Source organism: Ambystoma mexicanum, chromosome 4q (genome assembly GCF_040938575.1).
Source record: "Ambystoma mexicanum isolate Mex_15411 chromosome 4q, UKY_AmexF1_1, whole genome shotgun sequence".
Taxonomy (NCBI): Eukaryota; Metazoa; Chordata; class Amphibia; order Caudata; family Ambystomatidae; genus Ambystoma; species Ambystoma mexicanum.
In genome coordinates this window covers 416,482,454-416,507,746 of record NC_090928.1, presented here as the reverse complement: position 1 = coordinate 416,507,746, position 25,293 = coordinate 416,482,454, and the positions used below count along the sequence as shown (strand labels likewise).

The window sequence follows — 25,293 nt, the reverse complement described above, 5'->3', positions numbered from 1 at the left end:
TTGACCCTGAAGGGTCGGATATAGTTTTGGCCTTTGTTGCAGTGCCTCACCTGTTATTTTTGTATGCCGTCTGGTATGCAAGGGAGGTGAAAAAAGTTGAGGGCGATCCTTTCTAGGCACCATTGTGCCCTTTTAGACTGAACAGGAGGAACGAAGAAGAGGGAAAAAACTGTTAGGCAGGCAACACCCTCTAGGAACCTGTAGATAACGTTCCAGCAGAAGATGTCCATCAGTATGCAGTTGATGTTCCAGTAGAATGCCACAGCAAGAGGTACAGAGTAAGACAGAAGGTGAGGAGCCTGCACAAACAAAACGGAATGCCTTAGAACTAGATACATTATTTGAACGCTCTTGAGGACACCCTGAAAGAGTTAAAAGATAAATATGCTATAGACAGCTCTGAGGCCATCACCCTTCAAATCAGAAATACCCTATCTAGATTCCTGATTCTTGCGGATAAAGAAACGAAATTCGTAGCAATACATAATATGGCTCATCGGCTATGCTGAAAGTGACTGCCCCAGTAAATTAATATCCTGGGCTATGAAAGCAGACTATGGTAATACTGATATTGAGTCAATCGTCACACCCTATGGTCGCACTGTCAGCAGCCCCGAATCCACTAACCAAGCATTTGTTGATTAATATACATCGTTATACACCTATAAAAGTCATAAATAATTTTCACAAATTGAAGAGTTCCTTGATCGTGCTGACCTAGGATGGCTTGGCGAAAACCAGTGAATCCCACTGAACACTCTCATCACGGTTGTTGAGAATGATCATGCTACAACAGACCTGAACGCCGGTAAAGCGCCTGGCTACTTGCTTTCTTGCACTTGTACACTTCCCTAGTTGCAAGAGTTTACGCTAAACTTGGTATAGTTTCTGTATACCATTGTATACAGAAACTAGACAAGGCTGCCCTCTATCCCCTGTCCTTTTTGCTCTCACCCTGGAACCTCTTTGCGTCTATCCATCGCAAATTCCATGCCTGCAGGGGCTTACTATTTTATGAGTAAATCTCTCTGTTCTCAATATACGCTGATGACCTGTTACTTTTCATTAAAAATCCCTAAGGATAACCTGCCACCAATAATTTCAGAAATAGAAGAATTTGGCAGCTTCTCTGGGTTTTGCATGAACTGGGAAAAATCCGAAATTGTCCAACGAACGAGATAGGTGGTTTGTCCAATGGAACGGATGGGTTTGAAATACAGAGTTGGTTTCTTACTTGTGTGTCAAGGTAGCTGGACTTTCCAATTGCTATATGACTTAAACTTCAAACCATTCTTATCCAACACTCTTAACAAATTGTAAAAATGGAGCAAACTCCCTCTGTACGCCTGCGAAGATAGCACCGATTTGATTAAAATGGCCATACTTTCCAAGTACTTATACTTCTTTTTTTTTTGATAAGCTGAGAATATGCATATTTTCTAAACTACTGGACGGATTTACCCCAAACCATTAAAAGAGTTAACCATGACACTTTGTGCCCAAGTGGTTGCTTATTTGATACAAATCGTTCCAGCGGTTTTCACGCTACTGGTTTTCAATCAATACACCTTTTCTCTATGGGATAATTAAATGAATGCGACTAGGCCAAAAACAAGTTTATTTCTTTTTTTCATAACAAACAAACAGTGCACCTTAACATGGTGCATAAACTTCTCAAACTGCAACATCCCACCCTTCCCCCTCCCCCCCTTAAGTCTCTGCGAGGGGCCAACATGGCCCACTAGTTCACAACTGTCTCTTCTTCTCCATAATCCAGGGAGCTATCCGTATCCAATTCGTCGGGTCCCAAGCCCGTCAATGATGCAATCAAATGCTGCCATGCCATCAATGTTTCTGCTTCCTCCTCACCCCCTCTACATGCGGCCTCATTCCAGACCACTTTTTCAGCCTCGGCCCACTGCAGGAGGTCCCTCCACCAGGTATCTACATTGGGTCTCGCCTGAGCTTTCCATCCCATGGCTATCCTTCGTTTCGCTAAAATATAGGCCAGATCTTTAAGCATACCCACATGCTTGAGTTTGCGTGGTCTAGGGAAGCCCCCCACCATACATGCCCACAAGGAGTCTAATACCCGTTCAATCCCTTTGGTAGCCAGTCTGTCTGCTATTTCCCTCCAATATCTCGCTATTTCGGGACAAGCCCTAAACATGTGTACCATCCCAGCACTTTCCGCCCCACATTTCGGGCATCGCTGTGTAGCCACATTTGCAAATTTAGCAATTCTCTTGGGGGTCATATATGCTCTATGAGTGATATACAGTAGGATCTGTTGTAATCAAGCATTCCTCGACACCTTTTATGGTACCTTTGCATACTTTCCCATAAGCCATCACTTATTGTCTCCCCACTTTCTTCTTCCCAGTCTTGCCTCTTTTGAACCACCTCTTTTCCCACTTTAGACATCAGTAATTTGTAAATTCTGGAGACCTCGTGTCCCAGTCTGACACTGCTTGGAACATTTCTATGGCCTCGTCTGGCTGCTGGGCCAGTTCTGTTTCTGACCACGTCTTTTTTAGCAATGCCATCAGCCTCACATACGTGATATACTGCTCGTTGTGTAGACCTGTGACCTCTCTTAAGCTATCAAACACTATTCTGCCTCCTCCTTGCCACACATCCCCAACTGTTGTCACCCCTATCGGTTCCCAGTGATCCCTTATGGCACGTCTCAGTTGGTCGTCTATCCCCTTCTGCGCCACCAGAGGGATCTGCGGGGAGCACAGTGTTCGGCTTCCCAACATTACACAGGTCCTATGCCAGATTTTCTTTCCCAGGGTCAGTAATGCTGCTCTGCTACTTTTCGTTGGCTCCGTTACCCACATCCATTCATTCAGGAAATATGGTGTACAATCCGCCCTCAATAGTCTGGACTCTGATGTGGTGTCATCAGAAAGCCATCTAGCTACATATTGCAATTGGCCCGCTAGGCAGCACACTTCAAAATTGGGTAGTTTGAAACCGGCCCGATCGTGTGGGTTTTGTAATTTCTATAGGGCTACCCGATTCCTAGTGTTATGCTAGATGAACCCTCTACACATATTATGAAGTTTATTGAAGAACCGTTTAGCTTTTGAATACGTGACATTTGCAAAATTGTGTAGCAGCCTGGGCAGTACTATCATTTTGAGCAATGCTGTCCTTCCCATCATAGTTAGGGGCAACCTTGTCCAGAATGTTATACTGCGTTGGATCCCCTCTACTGCCTTCTCTGTGTTATTCTTGTTTAATCTTCAACCTTGTGATTCCCATTTGTCCCCAGGTATCTAAAGGTGTCTACCGTCCATTCAATCTGTAACACTGGTAGCGTATCTTGAGGCATTCCCTTATATCTACCTAGCGGGAATATCATGGACTGTAAGTTTTCTTCAGGGTATCTCAGATACAATAGCATGTCATCCGCATACAATGATATCAGGTGTTGTCCACCTTTCGTTGTGATGCCCACCTCCCCATATTGGTATCTGAGGTATGCTGCCAGCGGCTCCAGCGCCAGAATAAACAGCATCGGGGACCAGGGGCAGCCCTGTCTAGTTCCTCTGCCTAGCGTCCACCTTTCCGAGACCACCGATCCTGTCCGAACTCTAGCAATAGGTGCGCCATACACTAGTTTCACCCATTGCAGGTACACCGGTCCCATCCCAAACTTGTCAAGAACCGCTAGCAGCCACGGCCACTTAACTGAGTCAAAAACCTTGACTGCGTCCAATAACATTATCACCAGTCCCCGAGTGCTTCCAGCGGTCTGGTCTATAACATGGTGCAATCTCCTAAGATTATCAGAAATACTCCGCTGGGGGACATATCCGTTTGGTCATGGTGTATCAAGGTGCTGATCAGTGGTTTCAATCTATTTTCCATCACCGCAGTAAGGATCTTACTGTCCTGATTTAACATCGACAACGGTCTGTAATATCCGCAGTCAGTGTCTATTTTGCCCGGCTTGAGAATCGGGATGATGACCGCTTCCCTCAGAGCCTCCGGCAGCCTCCCCCCTTCAAACGCCTCATTTAACATTGCCAACAGTGGTGGAAGTAGGTCTGCCATATATGTCGTATAAAATTCACTTGGGAGGCCACTGTGGCGCCTTATTGGTGGGTAGGTTACGGATTACATACTCCAGTTCCTCCAATTCCAGTGGTGCCTCAAGCCTTTCCCTATCAGCTGCCTCGAGCCTGGGCAGGATGATATCTTCCAGCCCTTTGTTTATATCCATCTCCTCTGCTTCTATTTTATCGGTATATAATTTACGATGGTATCTCTGAAAGCACTCATTCACCCCTTCTTGTGTGTCTTCAAGTATGCCATGATCACGGTGCATCTCTCGGATCCCTTGTCTTGGGGTCTCACTTTTACACAACCAGGCTAGTAATCTGCTTGGGTTATCCCCTTCCGCATGTTGTCTCTCTATATATTTTCTGTAATTGAGGTTACATAATCTCTCCAAATGGGATTTACATTTTTCAGTTAGGTGTCTATCGCCTCCGTCTTTTCCGGGGAGTCCGGTCTCTCTTGCATTTTATCCTCAATCTCCCTTTCTGTGGTTTGTAGGTCTGCCATTATGCCACCCAGTAGCCCAGTTGACTTCGATATTGCTGCCCCCCTTATCACCACCTTAAATGCTTCCCAGAGTGTGCCAGCTGACTCAACACTTCCATCATTTAGTTCAAAGTACTCCTGTACTGTTTTCCTTAGATCTTCCCTGAACATGGTATCTTTGTGAGCTTCAGCTCAGATCTTCTATGTCGGTATCCTGGGCCTAGGCGGCGAGATCTGCCATGTCACCGCCAGTGGCGTATGGTCTGATATGACTGCCGCTTTGTACTCTGCATACTTAATCTGCTCCACCACGGGACTAGATACTAGTATGTAATCTAACCTGGTGTGTAATTTATGTGGGGCTGCATAATGGGAGTATCCCCTGCAAGCTGGGTGCAACTTCCTCCATATCTCAGTGAGCTGGAAATCTCGCATAAGTGTGGTCAGGGCCTTTGCCGCCGGGCAAGGTTTGGTTCTTTTGTCATCTGATCTGTCCATCTTGTGGTCTATAGTGCAGTTAAAGTCCCCCCCTGATTATGGCCGCCCCTTCCCAAGTACTTATACTTATTCATCAACATACCAGTTCAATTCCCCCAGAAATGTTTTTCTGAATTGAAATCTGCTCTCACTTCCTTCATCCGGCTTGCCTGGCGTAAACTTACACTTCCTTACGATCAGGGTGGACTTAGAGTACCCAATATTGAGACATATGCACTCATTTCTGCCACCCAACCCTCTAGTGCCTGGTACTACCCATCTGAATCCAATCCAACTGTACGCATGGAGAAAATGCTATCAGCCCCTAACTCACTGAAATCAATCCTACTATCCTACCCTTCAGTGGCGTGTACAGACTCTTGACTGGGGTGGCCCAAGTGGGGCACTGATTTATGCAGCCATGGCATGAAGTCTGAACGCACACATCATAATGATCAGAGTTTATATAACAGGGTTTGTTTGTTTGTTTTATTATTTATAATGCGCGCCAGACCCGGGGGTATCAGGACGCAGAAAGCAACAAGTATATTTTCAGCTTAGGTTACAGTGCTGTACAAGTATATACAGAAAAAGCAAAACATTTGGAGAGATATATACAGACATGAAGAATGGCAAAAAACTGTCAACTGTGAAGAGGCAGAAGTTGTGATATATACAATATAAACAATGTGGGATCGAGGGTGGAAATGGTGGGCGGTGCCCGAGGTTCTACTGCTCCTTTTCTTTGAACCAATTGATGATATTACGTCTGAAGTGGGGGGTAAGTTTGGTCAGCCCTCAGGGTTGGGGGTAGGGAGTTCCACAACTGCGCGGCTTTAACTGGGAAGCTGCGTCCGCCAGTTTTGGAGAGTTTGTATCTGGGGACAGTCGGAGAGTTAGAGTTGGCCAGTCTTGTTTGACAGTTTGATGATTGTCTCTTAAATCTTTCTATAAGATAATGAGGGGTGGCGTTACTTAGACACTTATGTGTACGTGATGCTGTTTTTAGTAGGATTTTATCATTGGTGGTGAGCCAGTTACTAGATCTTATCTCTGAGATGTGCTCTTTTTTTGCAATACCTAGTGCCGCACTAAGGGCACTAGGTTATTTTGGAGGATCTGGATTTTATTAATGATGTAATTGTTGGCTCCTAAGTAGAGGGCGTTGCAGTAATCTAATTTTGGCCAGGGTAGTGCACCTGTGCATGGAGAGGAAGGGTTTAGCAGCTCTAATTAGCTTGTAGGTGTAAGCTGTGGTGGATGCCATGGAGTTGACCTGTTTGGTGAAGGAGAGGGTGGCGTCTAGGTAAAAACCTAGTGTTTTAACTTCTTTGGAGACTTTGACAGTATTGCCATCAATGATGAAGCTGGTGTAGTTATGGCCGAGTTTGTTCAGGTTGGGGGTGGTGCCGAGGATTATGAGCTCAGTTTTATCATCATTCAGACATAGACCATGGGTGGCCATCCAGGGATGCATGATGATGTAGACTCTGTTCACCAAGGCCAAATCCCTGTCATAATCTCCCGTCAGCGGTAAGAGGATCTGAGTATCATCTGCAGAGTTGGTGTAGGTGATACCAAGATTGTCGAGATCATCGAAAAGGGACTTAGTGAAAATATTGTACAGATTCGGGGAAACGCAAGAGCCCCTGAGGCACTCCATAGGTGATGGGAATAGGGTCGGCAGATGCTGAAGGTGAAAAGACACGCATGGTCCTGTTATTTAGGAAAGCTTGTATCCAGCTTATTGCTTCTTGCGAAAAGTGTGCAGCCGAGTCTAGGTGGTTACAGAGGACTTTATGGTGTACCAAATCGAACATCGCTGAGAGATCAAGTAATAATAGCAGGGCGGTTTTCACATTGTCTCGGAGTGCGTCGATTTGGGCCTTAAGGTCTATCAGTGCTCTTTCGGTCCTGTGTTGGGGCCTGAAACCTGACTGGCGGACTCCTAAAAGATGGGTTTTTTCCAAGTACTGCTCTATTTAGAGGTATGCAATCCTATCTAAGATTTTGAGCAGGAATGGAACGGTGGTGATTGGTCGGTAGTTTGTAGGTATGGCGGGGTCCAGTGTTTGTTTTTGAAGGAGAGGGAGTAGCCAGGACTCCTTAAGGTTACTAGGGATGGTGCCAGTGAAAAAGGATCCGTCAATAAGCTTGGAAATGAAAGGGGATAGATCTTGCGCACCGTCTTTAATAATTTGTGCAGGGCATGGGTCGCCTTGGCAATTGGATGGTTTGAGGGTAAGGATGACTTTTTCAACCTCTAGGATAGATACTTTGGAGAAGCTGAAGCAGCATGAGGGTTTGTGTGAAGGCGTGGTCATGCTAAGTTGTGGGGTGGAATTGAGAAGGTTTTCTTTTTTATTGGAGATCTTAACCTGGAGGAATGTTACTTTGTTAGATAAAGCTTTTTGTATGCCGGTGCACCAGCTTTTGTCCTTCACGCAATTATCTGGCACAGATATGGGAGTTTCGAATTCTTTGAGAATTATGAACAGTTCTTTTATGCATGAGTTAGCTTGCAGGATTCTGGTGTTGTAGGATTCTTGTTTAGCTTGGAGTATTTGTTTCTTATAGTGGGACGATATGAGGTTGAGGTTGGACTTTTCATTAGATGGAGAGTGTCTCCATTTAGCTTCGCTTTTTCTTTTTTTTTTAGACGCAGTCATTTGAGATGGGGAGAGAACTAAGTTTTCAGATGCATTTTAGGTTTGCTCTTTCTCAACTTTAGCGGGGCAATTGAGTCTAATGCTTTGGACATTATTTTGTTGTATCTGTCGACTAGGGTGGAGGGATCAGTAGATTCAGGAATGGCGTTTAGTGTGGGTAGTATTAAGGGTACAAGTTTGTCAGCTGTAATGTTTTTATTTGGGTTGTTTTTGGTGGTAGGTGTTATGGCTTCGAGTGAAAATGCTAGGAGGTGGTGGTCAGTCCAAGACTGTGGGGTGATGGATGTAATGGTGGCACTACAGTTGTAGTCTGCCACCCAATCAAGGGCTCTTCCTTTGTTGTGGGTGGGGCGAGTTACTCTTTGAGCAAAGCCTAGCTCAGCAAAAGTGCTCGCGATTAGTGTTGCTTGCTGGTCTTTGGGGTCTTTGTACTCCAAGTTAAAATCACCTAGCAGAAGGATTTGTGATGTGGTTTTTAAGTTGTCGGAAAGGATGGTTGTAAGGTCCTCCTCGAACGATCCAATGGGGAAGGGGGTCTGTAAAGTAAGTTAATGGTGAGGGTTTTGGAGCCGCAGATAGCTAATTTGGCGATCAGGGATTCACAAGATTTAACATCAGGTGAAGGGGCTAGTCTCATGGCTAAATTGGTGTTGGCTATTATAGCTAAGCCTCCTCTGCGGGCCTCAGTTCTGTCTGCTCGGAGGATTGTGTAGTCCTCAGGGACAGCCGGCATGAGGGCAGGTCCGGCTGCTAAGTGGAGCCAGGACTCAGTGATGGCTAGGAAATCGAGCTGTTCTAGTTGTAGAAGGTCAGCTATCTCTAAGGCGTGTGCCATTATAGATCGGGTATCTATTAAGGCCCCTTTGAGGTGAGAAGCATTGTTTCCTGTGGTGACATTTAGTGGGGACTGGTTGTTCGGTTTGATCTCAGGTGGAGTTTTGAGGGGTTTGATCGGCTGGCATCTCTTCGGTAGAGGATGATTGGGGAGGGTGGTTTTAGTTAGTGGGCAGGTTTTTCTAGAGTTGGAGGATGTGGTGATTCTGGCGAGAGGTTTGAATAATTTAGGAAGCCTAGAGCGGAGTCTAAGATTTCTGGTGTGGGCCTGTATGGCCCGTTAGTTTTAGGTGGGTCCTGGAGGTGCATGATGGGTGATGTTGTTATCTGCGTGTGGCTCAAGTTTCCATGTAGTAGTGGGGCAGCCATGAGTGTTGGTGTTTGATCTGACATCGTTGAATGAGGTGCGGGTAGGCAATATAGACTCGAAGACCATGTCAGAGAGATCAGGTCTAGAATGGCCCTAAGTGGGACTGTGTATATGGCTGTCACGTACATAGTGACACAGTGTAGTATGGGATGGTCGACTGTGGCACGATGCTGCTGCGGGAGTAATGGATGTAGAGATATGGCAGGTGGGTTGAGGATCCCATCTGTGGGGTATAGATACACAATGTATAGGTACACAGTTAGGCCTAGATGGTTAGCTAGGGCTGTTACCAGTGTGCTGGGAAGACATAGATGGACATAGTGAGCTAGTTCAGGTTGCTGGTACTGGCAGTACACTAACAGTGCGCCGGTTAAGTATAGTAGGCTAGTTCAAATTGCTAACCCAGGGCTAGAGGACAGTTTGGCTTAGTAGGCAGGTTTGAGGTACTAACAACCGGCTAGTGGACCACAGTAAGGCATGATGGGTAGTTCAGTGGGCAATAGCTAGTACACAGTAGGCTAAATGCAACAATCCACATATTAGGCAAAGTGTGCTAACACCGTTAGGCAATAATAGGCAGGATCAGTGGGCAATGACTAGTTAACTGTAGGCTAAATGCAACAATCCACGTATTAGACAAAGTGTGCTATTAATGCAATAGCTAGTACAAAGTACATACTGGGCTAGATGCGACCATCATCTAAAATGGGCTATTGATGTAGTGGCTAGTTAGTAGTACACAATAGGCTAAATACAACAATCCAAATATTGGGCCGATTGGGCAGAGATGCAGTGGCTAGTGCACAGATGGCAGAAACAATAGTCCAGGTTGTGGTCAAATTCAGCTGATAATACAATGACTGGTGGGCAGTAGTCTCAATGTAGTGATCCAGCTATTGAGAGAGGTTGGCTGCTGATAAAAGGCTAGTAGACAAGGCACAGCAGGCTACATAAATGTGCAGTGGTGTACTCACGGTTAGAGCTGTGGAGGATCAGGGCACAGCCGCGGCCCGACCGGCCTAGACAGGCACAGACAGGCACAGACAGGCCTGCCCTTGTGAAGATGCCCTTAGGAAGATGGCCGGCTCACACCTTCCATGCGGCCAGCCTGGGTAAGAAGGTAAATAAGAATAAAAGTCTCTACATGCCAATTCCTGGTTCACTGAAGTACTGCAGTCCCTTCGTTCCTGCAAAAGGGAGGCACTAAAAAACTGGCAAGCCAACCCTAGCAACAATACTAAGAATTGTTCTAACTTGATCTGCCGCCAATACAAAGATGCCATCACCAAAGCTAAGGCCAACTCCTTCAATGTCCGAATCTCAAATGCCAACTCACAATCAAAGGAAATCTTTGCCATCTTCCACAAACTAATCTCTCCTCCCAATACTCCAGACGAGATCATCAAAGATGAAGCCTGGTGTGCAAGCATTCAATCTGCCATGCTAAACAAAATTGATCTCCTTCAACAAAAAATTCAGGATCACTGCAAAACCCTACCTCACCATCATGAGCTCAAGCTATCAGACCCCACTCCCTCTCCAACCAACGCCACCAAACCACTCTTCTCCCTTAGGGACATCACTGAAATTGAAGTGATCAACCTCCTAAAAAAAACAAACTCTCGATGTGCAAAGGGGATATCTGTCCACCTAAGCTTATTAAGGACTGTGCCAACCTCCTTGCTCCGCTACTGACAGCCTTCATCAATGCTTCCTTCAGAACTGGCATTACCCCCGCTAGCCTCAAAGAAGCCTGGGTACGCCCCCTTCTAAAAAAGCCCACTTTAGACCCCGCTCAGCCCAATAACTACTGTGCCTTTCCTCCTCAAGATCTTGGCTAAAGCTGCCCACTGTCAAATCCAACACTTCCTAAAGCCCACTCTATTCTCGGGACAAGGCAATCCGGTTTTCGCAAAGGACACAGTACTAAAACAGCTCTGGTGGACCTAAAAAATCAGATCACTCAAATCATGGACTAAAGTAAGCCAGCCCTCCTATTACTCCTAGACCTCTCGGCTGCTTTCAATCTTGTGGATCACAAGACACTCACATCACACCTCACCCACTCAGCTAACTTCTCCAAAGATGCAGCTTTCTGAGTCACCTCCTTCCTGGAAGGCAGGGCAATGAAGGTATTTTCAAACATAGCCAACGCAGCCCCCATCACCACCCATTGCGGAGTCCCGCACAGCACCCACTTTGTACAATTTGTTCACAAAGCCCCTCTTCGATAAGCTTGACGCCCAGGGGCATCGCGTATACTAACTATGCCGACGATACTCAGGTACTCATACCACTCACCGGCTCGTACAACAGAGACGCCGAAGCACTTCATACAATTTACACCACCATCCAGGCCTGGATGGCGGCCAACGGCCTCTGCCTCAATGGGGAGAAGACTGAAATCATCATAATAGGTCAAAAAACTCCATTAGCCAAACTTGACAAGCAGTACTCCAACTTCACCATAGAGAACACCTTCATCCCTGTCTCTACATCGGTGAAGACCCCAGGAGTCTACATAGATTCCACGCTATCCATAACAAGGCAGGTCAGCGCCATCACCTCCGCCTCAGCACACACCACTAAACTCAAACACATTAAAACCATACCTAACTGTCAATCAATAGCCAGAGCAACTATTGGTGTGAAACTAGACTATTGCAATGCCCTCCTAGCAGGTACATCTGCAAAAAACATATACTGACTCCAAATCACGCAGAACAATACGCTAAGAGCAGCATTAAGCATTCCTAAAAGGGAACATATTTCCCATGCCAAACAGGCAGCCCATTGGCTCCCGGTTAAAGAGCGCATCACTTTAAAAATCCTCACCCTCACCCACAAATGCCTCACTCTCACAGCACTGTCATTTCTATCAGAGACAATAACCAAATCTACCTCCAGACGATCTATTAGGACGTGCTACGCCAACCAACTACATACCCCATACAGCAACAGGGCCAAAGCTGGCAGGTTAGGCTTCCCCTACATAGCTGCCAATTTATGGAACGCTCTACCCACAGACATCAGAGCTAAGAACTCTCTCCTTGCATTCCGAAAAAAACTCAAAACCTCCCTCTTCATTTAATCCCTTGTACGCATTGCTCCCTGTCATGCCTGTACTGAAAATTGTAATTATCACCTTACCTGTAACTAAGAAAACTGGCTGTAACAAGCACCACAATGCCTCTGGGCTGCTGCGCACTTAACAAATGTGAATAAATAAATGTAACTGCAGCCAATATGTGTACTGCCTGGTTACCTACTAATGTGTAAACAAAGGTAAAGCTGCCATTTTCGATCATGGCCGCGTGTGATTCACGGTGTGAAGAAACGCTATGCTCTGTGGATACGTGGAATAAAGCAGCAGAAGAGATGGGGTCGGCACTCCTTTCCAGTGAAAGGGAATACCTTGGGTTAGTTGCCTCTTCTGTGGTGTGGATGGGTCCGGGTCCGGAGGTGGAGCAGCGTGGCCACGTCTCCTGAAGCGGCGCGCTGAGGAAGGGGGGAGGGCTCCTGCCCTCCTTGGTTGAGACGAAACGGCAAATGCAGTATACACGGATGGGGCTGCCTTAAGAGGAGGCCCTAGGAAGATGGCCGGCTCATGCCTTCCGATGTGGCCGGTTTGGGTAAGAAGGTAACTGCACCTGGGGTGGTCAATCAGATTCAAGGGGTAGCACAGACCACTCCTTGCACATGCCACCGCTAACCTACCCATCAGGCACTCGACATCAACACAATTCATATAACAAAGAGAGCTTGTCAAAGACTTCATACCAGACTCAAACAACCGCCTCCTTAGGTGGCCTCAATCTACTTAGACAAGTTTGAAGGTGTTCTGTCTTCCCTTTATATTTGACCAGGGGATTGTGAGTAAATTACAGAGATTTGGCCCAGTGACCGTAGATACCATATAGGAAAATGGAATTTTTGTTTCACTATACACATGCACCTCCCCTTTAATGCGCTCGCTATTGTATCTAAGAATAAAGGGCAAGATAGCCGCTAAATTTCCTACGTTTCCTAAGGCCCCGAAAACCTAGCCCCCATTCTTGAATATATAACAAAGTCAAATTCATATATAGACACACTATATCGGTTATTTAAAAACTGCCATCTATCTGGAGAGCGAGTGAGGCCACAATATTCTGGAGACATTGGGAGGAGGCTCTTGGCATACCCCGAGAGGATTAAGAGTGTTGCAAGATCTGCATTCAGACCAAACATTTATCATTGGATACATTCAAGCATTTACACCAATTGTATGATACCACGATCAAAATTCGAAAATTTTAACAAACAGCAAATGGTGCATGCCCTATAGTGAAAGGAATGATGCTGAATTTTTACATCTTGTCTGGTCATGCTCCAAGGTGAATTTGTTCTGGTCTGAAGTTAACGTGGTATCCCAGATAAAAGACTCTGAAATTTCTCAGGAACCACTACCCTGTCTTTTAGGCATATCTCTACCCATCAGTAAGTCTCTTCATTAAACCGACTAATTTAGCCCTTTTCATAGCAAGAAAAAGATTGCTTTAACATGGATGCGACCCACCCCCTCATCCAAAGAAGCCTTTTGGTTTAAGGAAATACTGTGGTCCAATAACTGCGAAGAACCGTACAAACAATTATCTCACCTAGGTCGTCATCCCAAGGGCATTTAGACACCTTCTGTTCACTATCTACGCACCGTTGCGCAGTGATTCAAGCTGAGAATGTATACTTTGATCGAGATCACCTTTTGCTAGGTCATAATATTCTGAACTCCAAGGTTAATCTTTGCTGGATATGATGTGATACTCACAGGATTTGATGATGTGCATGTAACTCCATCACTCTCTCGCAATGATCTTGTATTACTTAATTTGCTCTCTGCTCACTTATCATTTAATGCGGTCATGTGAATAGTGGTGCTACCTGTTTTATTTTAATTATATTGTCATTTCTCAAAATCTCAATTGTCCCAACAAAAAAAAGGAACGAGAAGAGTGCTTAGACAAGGACAATGTAAGGTCTAAGGTGGGAGACAAGACTATGATGATTGACAGCCACAAAACCACCCAACAGGTTAAGAACTGAGAGGAAGCGGAATATACTGACATTAGCAATAACCTGCTTGTCATTCACAACTAAAGTTATGACAGGATCTGTGCTACGTGGTAGCCGCTGCCAATGGACCTTTGTTGCTGGGAAGTGTTTGAAATGTAGATAAATGAAGTGACAAAAAAACGTTCTCGGCAAATGCAATTTATGCAAGGTTAACCAACGAATCCACTGCACACAGACATTTAATATAACATTTGAATAAATTTACTTCACTGCAAAGGCACCCATTTAGAGTCTTCAAGAACATTACACTGCTTTAGTGGGGAGGCATAAGTTGTTGGATAGTAATCAGTAGGGGCATGACAAATTCCTAATTGGGACATTACAGTTCTAACCCTCTGCCAAATACTCAGATGATTTTTAGAAACAATATGTGCTGTCAATATATTTCACGGACTGTGCATCAAAGTACTATCTTCATCCACAAGAAAGAAATAAGACAGTGGGTGGGAGGTGGGTTTGTCTGGCATAATGGGGACAGAGGACTACCAGTCCAAAAGTAAGAAATTGCAACATATCTTTCAAATATTTTCAGCAATTGGTGAGAGAGACAATGTTATGAACTTTAGGCCCTGCAGAAATTAGACCAATTCCAACGTTTAACTGTCACAGGAAGCACTGTGTTAAATTTACTAGCGGAAAACAGAACTATGTGCATATTACTAAAATTGTGAATTTGATGTACTGTTCACGCAAATTAGTAACCTCACCTCATTAATGAATACGGAGTACCGTGATAGACACTGCAGAGTAAGCTTCCACAAACGGTCAGCTAGCAGAGGTATAAATATTTCATCTGACCAACATTTTACAAGACTGGCCCACAGCACATGAGTAGAATGAAGGCAGAAAGAGCTTCCGGCTGAAAAAGAAGGCAATATAAAAGCTATAAGGTGTTCGTAGTTTGTAAACATTGCACTCATGTTGCAACCAAGTGACATGTTTGGTACCATCAGAACAACCATAATGAAAGAATAAATAGGATGTTGGTGAGCTTAATGTGACAGATAATTTGGGAATGAGTATTATGTCCAGGCACTGTACTGGTACTGTACAAAATGTTTAATTTGGAGTCAAAAGAACAAGTTACTTTCTTACCTGGTAACGTTCTTTCGATGGGATGGTCCGACGACGTATTCCATATCTATGACATGTAATCACCACAGCTGTGCTGCTTCGGAAACTTTTTTCGGTGTCTGCGTCCTGCGTCGTTGACGCGCCGTCGTCGAGGACCTCGTCCGATGTTATCCGATGTGATAAGTAGGACACACGACGCCCGTAGCCTCAGTTGTAGTTTTTTTCCCCCAGAACGTGTGACATTAGTCAACTGCCAGTCAGACACAAAGCCTTGCGGAACGTAAGCTGCAATCGCAAAAGAAATTCTGCAGTGGGGAAGGCAGGGCGGGAGCAATATGGAATACGTCGTCGGACCATCCCATCGAAAGAACGTTACCAGGTAAGAAAGTAACTTGTTCTCCGAGGGGATTGGGTCCTCTGACGTATTCCATATCTATGACAGACTCCCAAAGCAGTACCAGAGCAAGGAGGAGGGAAAGAATTTACAATCAAAACTTAGAATAGCCAATCAAATAGCAGAGCAAAGGACCGCCTTTCCAAAGGCCAGATCCTGTCCTCGGATGGAATCGAGGGAATAGTGACGTACAAATGTATGTACTGAAGCCCAGGTGGCTGCATCACAGATGTTGCGAATAGGAACACCCCTCTGCAGGGCAGTAGATGCAGCCATACCCCTGGTAGAATGGGCCCGCAAGCCAGCCGGTGGGTGTTATGCACGATAGGTCAGTCACACACCCACACAACACCCTGCATGACACTCCGATACAAAATACTGTCAGGCTCCCCGGTTCACCGCCCAACCCTCCTCATGTCCCATCACCTAGGGTGCAGGGGAGTCGCCATCACCGATGGTTGCGGATCACACGAAGAAGACGGTGTGGTCTGTTTCCTCGTCTCCAATGGCAACTGCCATGGAGATTGCGATCGGGCTGGAACAGCCGATCGCGATCGCTTCCTGGTTGCACATCAGCTTCCCGATCACGTGCACGGAGCTCCGCTCACGTGATCGGGAGGCGGCTCGCATAAAAGCCGGGAGCTTTGAAACACTCGCCGCTTCACAGCTGTTCTCCAACACTGTTCGGCGTTCTTGACTCTCGTTTTTGACCTCATCGGATTTCGACCTCAGGCTTACTCTCACGGATTTGATTAACTCTTGCTCCTTGGATACGGTTGCCGATACTCTGCACGGATACTGGTACTTTGGACCCTTTTACGCTTAACGGACTGCTTTGGATTTTCCCTGTCTGTTCACTTGCTACAACCTGGATTTCGACCCTTTGAAGGTTCAAGACCTTCCTTCTGTGCAGTCTTGGAAACCATTACGGATTACTGGTGGTCAGCTCGTACCCACCTCCAGGTACTTGCCGGATTGAATCATCGGCGCTCCCTTGCACCAATTCCTCAGGCTCCCTTCCATTGAACATAGGTAAGAAAGTATCCTTTCTTTCCTCTTTACTAAAGCACTGTTTTTGCCTGTATTAACCCCGACTTCCTTCCAACAGCCTCTGGAGTCCTCGGCGCCACCTGATTCTACAACCAACAAACCACCTGTGGCCTCAAAGCTCGCACAGGGAGTGTTTATCTCTCTCTCCCTGTGGGTGATTTGTGGACAGAGGCTCAATACACTTCACTACGCGGCAAGTCTCGACAGTGGGTCCTTACCCGCCAAGCGGTAACACTCCGAGATGGCCAAAATAATCCAGCGAGACAAAGTCTGTTTCGTCACAGCTTGCCCCAAACGCTTTCCAGCGTAACCAATAAAGAGTTGATCGTCCACTCTGACCCGGGACATGCGTGAAACATAAAAACTTAAAGCTCTCCTAGGATCAAGCCTATGGAGCCTCTCCTCTTCCTTACCAGGATGCGGAGGAGGATAGAATGCCGGAAGAACAACCTTCTGGGCCAAATGAAATTCCGTCACTACCTTCGGAAGAAAAGAAGGACGAACTCTATGGACAACCCTGTCCTTGTGAAATACAGTGAAGGGTGGCTTAACTGAAAGTGCCTGTAACTCACTCACTCTGCGAGCGGAAGTAACCGCAACTAAAAACACAGTTTTCAGAGTTAACAGCCTCAAAGGGCAAGAATGTAAAGGCTCAAACGGAGCACCCATAAGAAACTTAAGAACAAGGTTCAAATCCCAACCGGGCACCAGGAAAGGTGACGGAGGGAACACATTAGTGAGCCCTTTCAGAAACTGTGAAATTAAAGGGATATTAAAGTAAGAACACTCTTCAGACGAGCGCTTAAAGATGGACAGCGCCGCCAGGTAACCTTTAATGGTACCCACTTGCAAGCCCCTGTGGGCCAAAGAAAGTAAAAAGGACAGAACCATGGGGATGTCACATGCAAAAGGATCCACATTCTGAACTCTGCACCAGTCGCAGAACTTACGCCAACGGTACAGAGACTTTGTTGCTGGCCTTCGGGCCGAAAGCAACACCTCAATCACGTCTTCAGGGAGGTCCCAATCCTTATACATCAACCTTTCAGAAGCCAAGCGTGAAGGTTGAGGGATCTGACCTCTGGATGGAGAACCTGACCCCCCTCCCGTGAGAGCAGATTGTCTCGGTAGGGAAGACGACGTGGAGGGCAGATGGACAAGTCGAGAAGGTCTGGGTACCACGTCCTCCGAGCCCATGCCGGGGCAATAAGGATCATCCGGGAATCGAACTTCCGTAACCTCCGCAGCACTTGCGGGATGACGGGGACTGGAGGAAACGCGTACAGCAGCGGGAATGACCACTCCACCACAAACGCATCTCCTAAGGCGCCTTTTGGAGGAAATGCCCGCGAGCAAAACCTTTTGCACTTCCGGTTGACACTGGAGGCGAAGAGATCCACTTGAGGGGTCCACCAAAGGGCGAAGATCTCCAGGAGAATCTCCTGAGCCAACTCCCACTCGTGAGAGATCGCGCTCTGCCTGCTCAGAACGTCCGCCGTCACGTTTTCGTCTCCGGCCAGATGAACTGCCGAGATCGAAACTTCCTGCTGGATGGCCCAGAACTCGAGCTGCATCGCCTCCCTGCACAGAGGAAGTTACCCTGCCCCCCCCCTTTTTGTTGAGGTAGTGCATGGCCACTGTGTTGTCCGTCAGGATCAGGACACTCTTTCCTCGCATATTCGGCAGAAAAGCCTTCAGGGCTAGCCTGACGGCCCTCAGCTCCAACAGATTGATATGGAGTCTGGACTCCGACGGAAACCAACGACCGCTGACTGTCAGCTCGTTGGCATGAGCTCCCCATCCCGTGACGGATGCATCCGTCACGATCGTCACCTCCGGCCAGGGAAGCCAAAATGGAGCCCCCTTCATCAAGTTGCCTTCGACGGCCCACCACAAAAGGTCCGGGGGCGACCGAGGGCGGCACCTAAACCGGGTCCGACATCCTGCCGGAGGACTGCGACCATTGCGTCTTGAGTGCCCACTGCAAAGATCTCATCCGCATGCGAGCCTCTGGCACCAGAAGAATGCAGGATGCCATGAGGCCGAGCAACCTCAAGAACTTCAACGCTGGGAGCGTCTGGGCATGCTGAAACTTGTGCACCATCTGCTGAATGTGAAGAGCCCTCACCTGGGAGGAAAACACTGTCCCAGGGAAGTGTCGAGCACTGCTCCGATGTACTGGAGCCGCTGTGTTGGCGTCAAATGGGACTTCTTTAAATTGAGGGAGAAGCCCAGTCTGTGAAGGGAGTGGCAGGTGACGGACAGATGATCCAGGACTTGCTCGGGAGAGCTCCCCCTGATCAACCATTCGTCCAGGTAGGGGTAGACGTGAATCCCCCCTTGCCTGAGATGCGCTGCCACCACCACCGTGAGCTTGCTGAAAACCCTCGGGGCGGAGTTCAATCCGAACGGCAGGACCCGAAACTGAAAGTGCGAGTCGCCAACCGCGAACCTCAGGTACTTCTTGTGCTTGGGATGGATCGGCACATGGAAGTAAGCATCCTTGAGGTCGAGTGACACCAACCAGTCCTGAAGCTGAAGGGCCTGGAGGACTTGAGAGAGAGTAACCATCTTGAACTTGTCCTTCCTGAGGAGTTTGTTCAAACCGCGCAAGTCCATGATGGGTCTCAATCCCCCGTCTTTCTTCGAAATCAAAAAATAAGGGGAATACCATCCCTTGTTCCTCTCCGCTACAGGCACCAGTTCTATGACGCCTTTCTCCAGCAGGGCTTGAATTTCCTTCCCTCCGGACTCTACAAAGAGAGGTTCCCCGGTGGATTGTCGTGAGGCCTGTGCCGAAAGGGAAGACAGTAGCCGTGGGTTATGATCTCCAGAACCCACACATCTGAAGTAATGGTTGCCACTCTACAAGATGCTGCGCCAGCCTTCCCCCAACCGGCAAACCATGGGACATGGCCTCATGACTGAGTGGGAGCGGCTGCAGCGTTACCTGAGGGCAAAGAGGCAACTGCTCGAGCGGCCTTGGCACCACGGGTACCCCGTCGTCCACCTCTGGTACCCCTGCTTTGGCCTCTTTGACTGCCAGCTCCTCTCGCTTTACTGAAGGACGAGTAACAGCGAAAGGAACCACTCCTCCACTGCTGTCCCTTAGGATGAAAAGGCGGAGGTTGGCGGACTGCAGCGCCCAACGACATTCGCTGCAGCTTATGACGTCTGCAACCTCTCAAGGCTCTTGTCAGCCTTGCTGCCAAAAAGGTGTTCACCGTCAAAGGGCATGTTGAGAAGCCGGGACTGCACATCAGGAGCAAACCCCGACTTCCGCAACCACGCAAACCTGCGTATCACGGTGCTCGCCGCCATGGACCTACTGACGCATTCAGCTAAGTCCAAACCCGACTGAACGGACTCACACATGGCATCCTTACCATCCTGGACCATAGCAAGGAAACCATCCCGTTCGTCCCCTTCGGGAATATGTTCAGCCGCTAACGCAACACAGTTCCACAGAGTGTGTGTGAAACGAGACAAGGCACAAATGGAGTTGGCCGCCTGAAGCGCCATACCACCAGAAGAAAAAACTTTCTTCGCCCAGCCATCAAAACGTTTGTCGAACCTATCAGGAGGGATGGTAGGGTACGACGCCTGCTTTGCCGGGGCCGTGGCCGTCTGCACCACCAAACTCTCCGGAGTGGGGTGCATGGTCAAGTAGCAGGGGTCGCTACTGGCTGGATGGTATTTTCGCGACAAGGATCTGCCCACCGCCGGGAGACTCTCCGGAGCAGTCCAAGCCGCCGCCACCCTTCTCTGTAAAGCCATATGGAACGGCAGTACCGGGTCATTTGGGGGACCAACATCAAGGATGTCCGTTAGATCATCCTGCACAAACTCCCCTGGGGGAGCAGACCATCCCAAGTACTCAGAAACCCTAGCCATAAGGCGCCGGTACGAGGAATCGGCATAGAGCCAGGCTCAGGCCTACAAAACTCCACCTCCGGAGAGGTGTCCAGTCCACTGGCATCATGCAGTGACTGCCTCAAATCGTCAAACTGACTATGGCCCGAGACAATTTCATCTGGAACCTGACTAGGAACCAGGCCATCAGAATCCTCATCCGCCTCTGTAATATATTCCAGGTGGCGAAAAGAAGGCACCCGAGAGTGCTTGCTCTTAACCAGAGCCTTCCTAGGGGGTTCCCCCGTGCCACGGGGTATCTCTGACACGAAAGGCGTCGATGGCGTTGAGCGAATCGGCGCCAGCGTCGAGAGAACAGGCATCGGCGCCGAGAGGATCGGCGTCGACGTCGAGGAAATCGGCGTCGACATCAGATGCAGCGCCGCCAGCATCGGCGGCGTCGACACAGCCCTCGAAGCCGGAGCCACGAGCATGTCCTTCGACGACCTGAGCGTCGACGGCTTCGACGACTTCCTCGGAGCCGGAGCCTCGAGAAAGCCGGTCGACGCCCTCGACGCCTCGGACGTCGATGTCTTCCTCGAAGACCTCACAGGTGCACACAGTCTCGAACGCGTCGAGGACCGGGACCTGGAACGGGTACGTCGAGAACGAGTCTCCTTGTCCGAACGGGACCTCTCCCGTGACTCGTGCCGACCACTCTTGCGAGCGGTGTCTCTCGACCTCTCACGACCGACCCCACTCGGGGGCGCGGACGGCTTAGTACCCTGCGACTCAATCGCCAGCATTTTCTTCCCGAAGGAAGCCCATTCCTCCGGCGTCGCACGGCTGGTGGGGTAAGCGACGTGCCGGGCAGAGTCCTCCGAAGAAGACCTGGAAGACGACCGGTGTCGGCGCTTCCAAGAATGCCTCGAAGAGGCTGAGGAGTGGCGAGACCGACTCCTAGAAGGAGACCCACGAGACTTCCGACGATGACGCAGAGAGTCACCCCTCGAATCATCTGTCGAAAGCCCCGCAGACCTCGACTTCCGGGGCTTGGACACCCGACCTACCGACAACTTCTTCTTACATTCGCGTAAGGCTTTCAACGTGAGCGACTGACAGTCGATACAGTCATCCGTGTCGTGGGCCTCCCCGAGGCACCAGAGGCAGGCGTCGTGCGAGTCCGTCATCGACATCTTGGACCCACACTCCCTGCACTTCTTGAAGCCCGGACGCGGGGTCGAAGACGAAGTAGAAGACATCTTCACACAAAGGATTTTCACAAAAAAGAACAGGTTCGAAGAAACGAGAAGAACAGAACTCCAAAGAGTCGAGGCGTTAACCGAGATTCACAAAGCAACAGGTTCGCGGAAAAAATGGAACTGAGGCTACGGGCGTCGTGCGTCCTACTTATCACATCGGATGACGTCGGACATCGGAGGAGGTCCTCGACGACGGCGCGACAACGTCATCGAAGCAGGACGCAGACGCCGAAAAAAGTTTCCGAAGCAGCACAGCTGTGATGATTACATGTCATAGATTTGGAATACGTCAGAGGACCCAATCCTCTCGAATGTTACATTTCACTTCTCATTCTACATAAATTACTCAAGTTTCACTCAAGCTATTGTATTTCGACAATGCCCTTTTGCCCACTCTATGCCCCTCAAGTACCCTATCAACCACCTTTGCTGCCCCAGACACTGGCTTACATTTAATCCAATGTTGAAGATTCATCATCTCACTTAGTCCTTTCTTCTGCCTTTCAGAAGTTTTTTCTTCTCCGTTACTACGGCTCGCAACTTTTCCCAAGTTCTTGAATTCTGGACTGCTCTTAACTATTTTGATTTGTACGTGCGGATAAGACTTCACAGACAACAATCTGATATCTTACAAAAGCCTGAACTTTTCACCCCTGTTGTAAATGGTGTCATTAACAAGATGCTATTAAACAAACCCAATGGTTAAGTGGACAAAATGTCCATGTTACACTAGAAACTGTGCAGAATGAAGTTTCAAGGCTGTTCACTTCAATTAAGGGCTATGCCACAGAATTCTAAGCAGTTCTGTGTATTGCCTGGAAACATAATTCAAGATTGCTCTACTATAGGTCAGGGCAGCACCTAGGTATGATGAGCAGCACAAACACAATGCAGGAACTGAAAGTTAACAAGTTCAACCAAGGACAGCAATCCTCAATGTGAAAGGGTCCTGTGTAAGACCCTGTTAAATGGGACAGGGATCCCTTTTTGCATAGCAGCATGCACCAGTCCCCTCAGCAAACAGGTGTGGATCCTGGGAAACAGCACAAAATAAAGAAGAACAGCTGCATAGTCAAGTAACACAATGCACCTGGGCCAAATGGACAAGACCCAGCCTGGAAAATGCGGAACGGATTGGTTATCAAAATGGGAATGGACTAGGCTTCCATCTCCAGAAGGTCAATAGAAAACTAAACATTTACTCCACAAATCCCAGACTTTCTATAGGAGAGCAGTGGGGGAGCAGAAAAGGAGTTGGAATCAGCAGGGAAGTGCCCAGCATATGGGGAGTGTAGCGGGTCAGACGGACAAAGACTCAGGTTTTCCATTTTGGAATATTCTTTAATAAAAGAAAAAGAGAAAACGCCTAACTTTCCCTAATCTACAGGTGTTCCCTACCTAATAAAACTAACTAGGGTGCTTGTCAGTCGTGGGTGATAGTCAAAACCCAAATTGATTCCAAGATGGTGTCAGGTGAGTACAAAGGCAGTGGATATTGCAAAGGAAATGTGCACAAGATCACACAGTGAATAGCTTTGAGTCAAACAACATGCACACAGGAATCAAGACACATGTATACTAAAACCCAGGAGTGCAAATAGAGTGTGACAACAATACAAATATATAAAAAGGGAGGTACTCTTGTGTAATAAGCCTAACAGTGTGTTGTTTTCTGCTGCTAAGGCTTGCGCTGACATAGAATCTGGGTCAGAATAAAAGACAGATTTAGGATCAGGCAATGTAAGATGGGGCACTCTGTGGGAAAAATGCTCTGCACGTAAATGCCCATTAGTGAAAAGGAGTTCATTTTTGTCAAGACTAGTGATTTGATTGTCACAGGTAAATGTAGGGGAAACTTTCTCTACAAACATGTTACAGGCTTTGCTGCCTTTCTTTCTTACATTTGCCATATTCAATGAGTGGGCTGGTCATTCTGTCAGGTGAGTACAAAGGCAGTGAATATGGCAAAGGAAATGTGCACAAGATCACACTGTGAATAGCTTTGAGTCAAACAACATGCACATAGGAACCAAGACATATGTATACTAAAACCCAGGAGTGCAAATAGAGTGTGACAACAATACAAATATATAAAAAGGGATGTGGGGTAAGCACTTAGAAGCTCCTTATGCTTACAAGGAAAGTCGGCAAGCTTCTTACCCACAATTGCTGTTAGAGGTACTGTCAGCGCTAAGCCCACGTACAGGGCAAGCAACGACAGGATCGGTGAGCTAACACTCTTGATAGCACACCACACCTAATAATCAATCTGAAAATAAATGCAGAAGTGCATGGGAAAACCTGAAATGGATTCCAAGAGAAAGTAAAGGAACAGGAGCAGAGAAAACGTAATTACAAAGGCAAACCTCCCGCACCCATCCAAGGAAAAAGGCAGAAAGCTAAATCTATGAAGAGGAAACACTAAAGCATCAAGGTTTACAGCAGCAAAGGGGAAAGTCAAAGAAATATAGAACACAGGCATACTGGGCTGCACCAAAAAGGAAAGCACTGACAAATGCTGACTGCAAACAGAGGAAGACAGAAAGGGAATCTAGGAAGCAGAAATCAATTAAGCACATTAAATTCGAAATCCAGGGATAAGGAACAAGAAATAGAAACTGGGAACTAGGCACAAAGCTAACAACCAGGATGAAGGAACAAGGAACCAGTCACAAACAGGAACACTGCATCAATGACCAGCGCTGGACTGAAGCAAACTGAGGGTTTTAAAGCTGCTTAACGAGCACACGCCTCAGGTGTGCTGCTTGCTGCACCTGCAGCCACAGGTGTTGCCTATCCTCCATCCAACCTTGTCCTGCAAGGGTGGAGATGAAGCAGTGGGCCAGGCATTCTGGGAAGCATAGTCATTTGATTAAAACAGCATGGTGGCTGCCAAAAACCTGGAATGGATCCAGAAGGGAAGTAGCTTGGAAAATAAGGATTTAGCGCTCCCACTACTTCATCACAGCACAGTAGCATAAGGTTCGGAAGGAAAGTCCAGTAGACCCCAAATCATGCCCCCAACTGGTGGGAACGGGAGCTAAGGGAGTGAATTGTGACAGTATACCCCCTCCTATGGCCGTCTTCTGGTGTCCACCACCCGCACGAGGCACCCTTTTTCTTTGGAGGTGGCGCTGATGGAAATGGTGGCCTGTGGGCAAAGGCAGATGGACTGGAATGCATAGAATCAGGGTGCAGTCTAGAAGAGTCATAGGCAGGCTTCTGGTGAGGAAGATACTCATGGGTCGAAGAAAGGCATGAAGGACTTGCAGGATCGGAAGCAGAGTTGGAAGGCCCAGTAAACTCAGTCTCTGGGAGCAGACACTTATAAGTCGTTGAGGAGGAAGGCAGGCTAGTGCAACATGCATTAGACAATGGTAGGGGCTCTGTTAGCCTTTCTGCCGAGAGCGGACATGCGGGAGGTGAGGAAATTGCAGGCTTCAGGAAATGTTTATGTTCAGCAATTAAAGAAGGTGGCGGCTGAGGTAGAGGTTTGGATTTTTTTCTATCATCCATCTGGGAAAAGGCTTGGGGTTGAAAATGACTAAGGTTTGACTGCACATATTCTGCACCTTGGAGGTCTGAAAGACCAATGGGTTGTACAAGGCTAGCACTCCTGGTGACAGTTGTGTGGCCGCTTTG

The 25,293-nt window shown here is 47.6% G+C and overlaps 1 protein-coding gene across 1 annotated transcript in view; it reads right to left on the bottom strand.

The window, feature by feature from the left end:
- The window catches only part of COG2 (component of oligomeric golgi complex 2), a 1,367,578-nt gene that overhangs the window by 444,505 nt on the left and 897,780 nt on the right, over window positions 1-25,293 (bottom strand). The window contains exon 12 of the mRNA XM_069607998.1: window positions 14,727-14,878. Coding sequence (XP_069464099.1) covers window positions 14,727-14,878 — 152 coding nt within the window. The remainder of the gene's footprint in view (window positions 1-14,726; window positions 14,879-25,293) is intronic.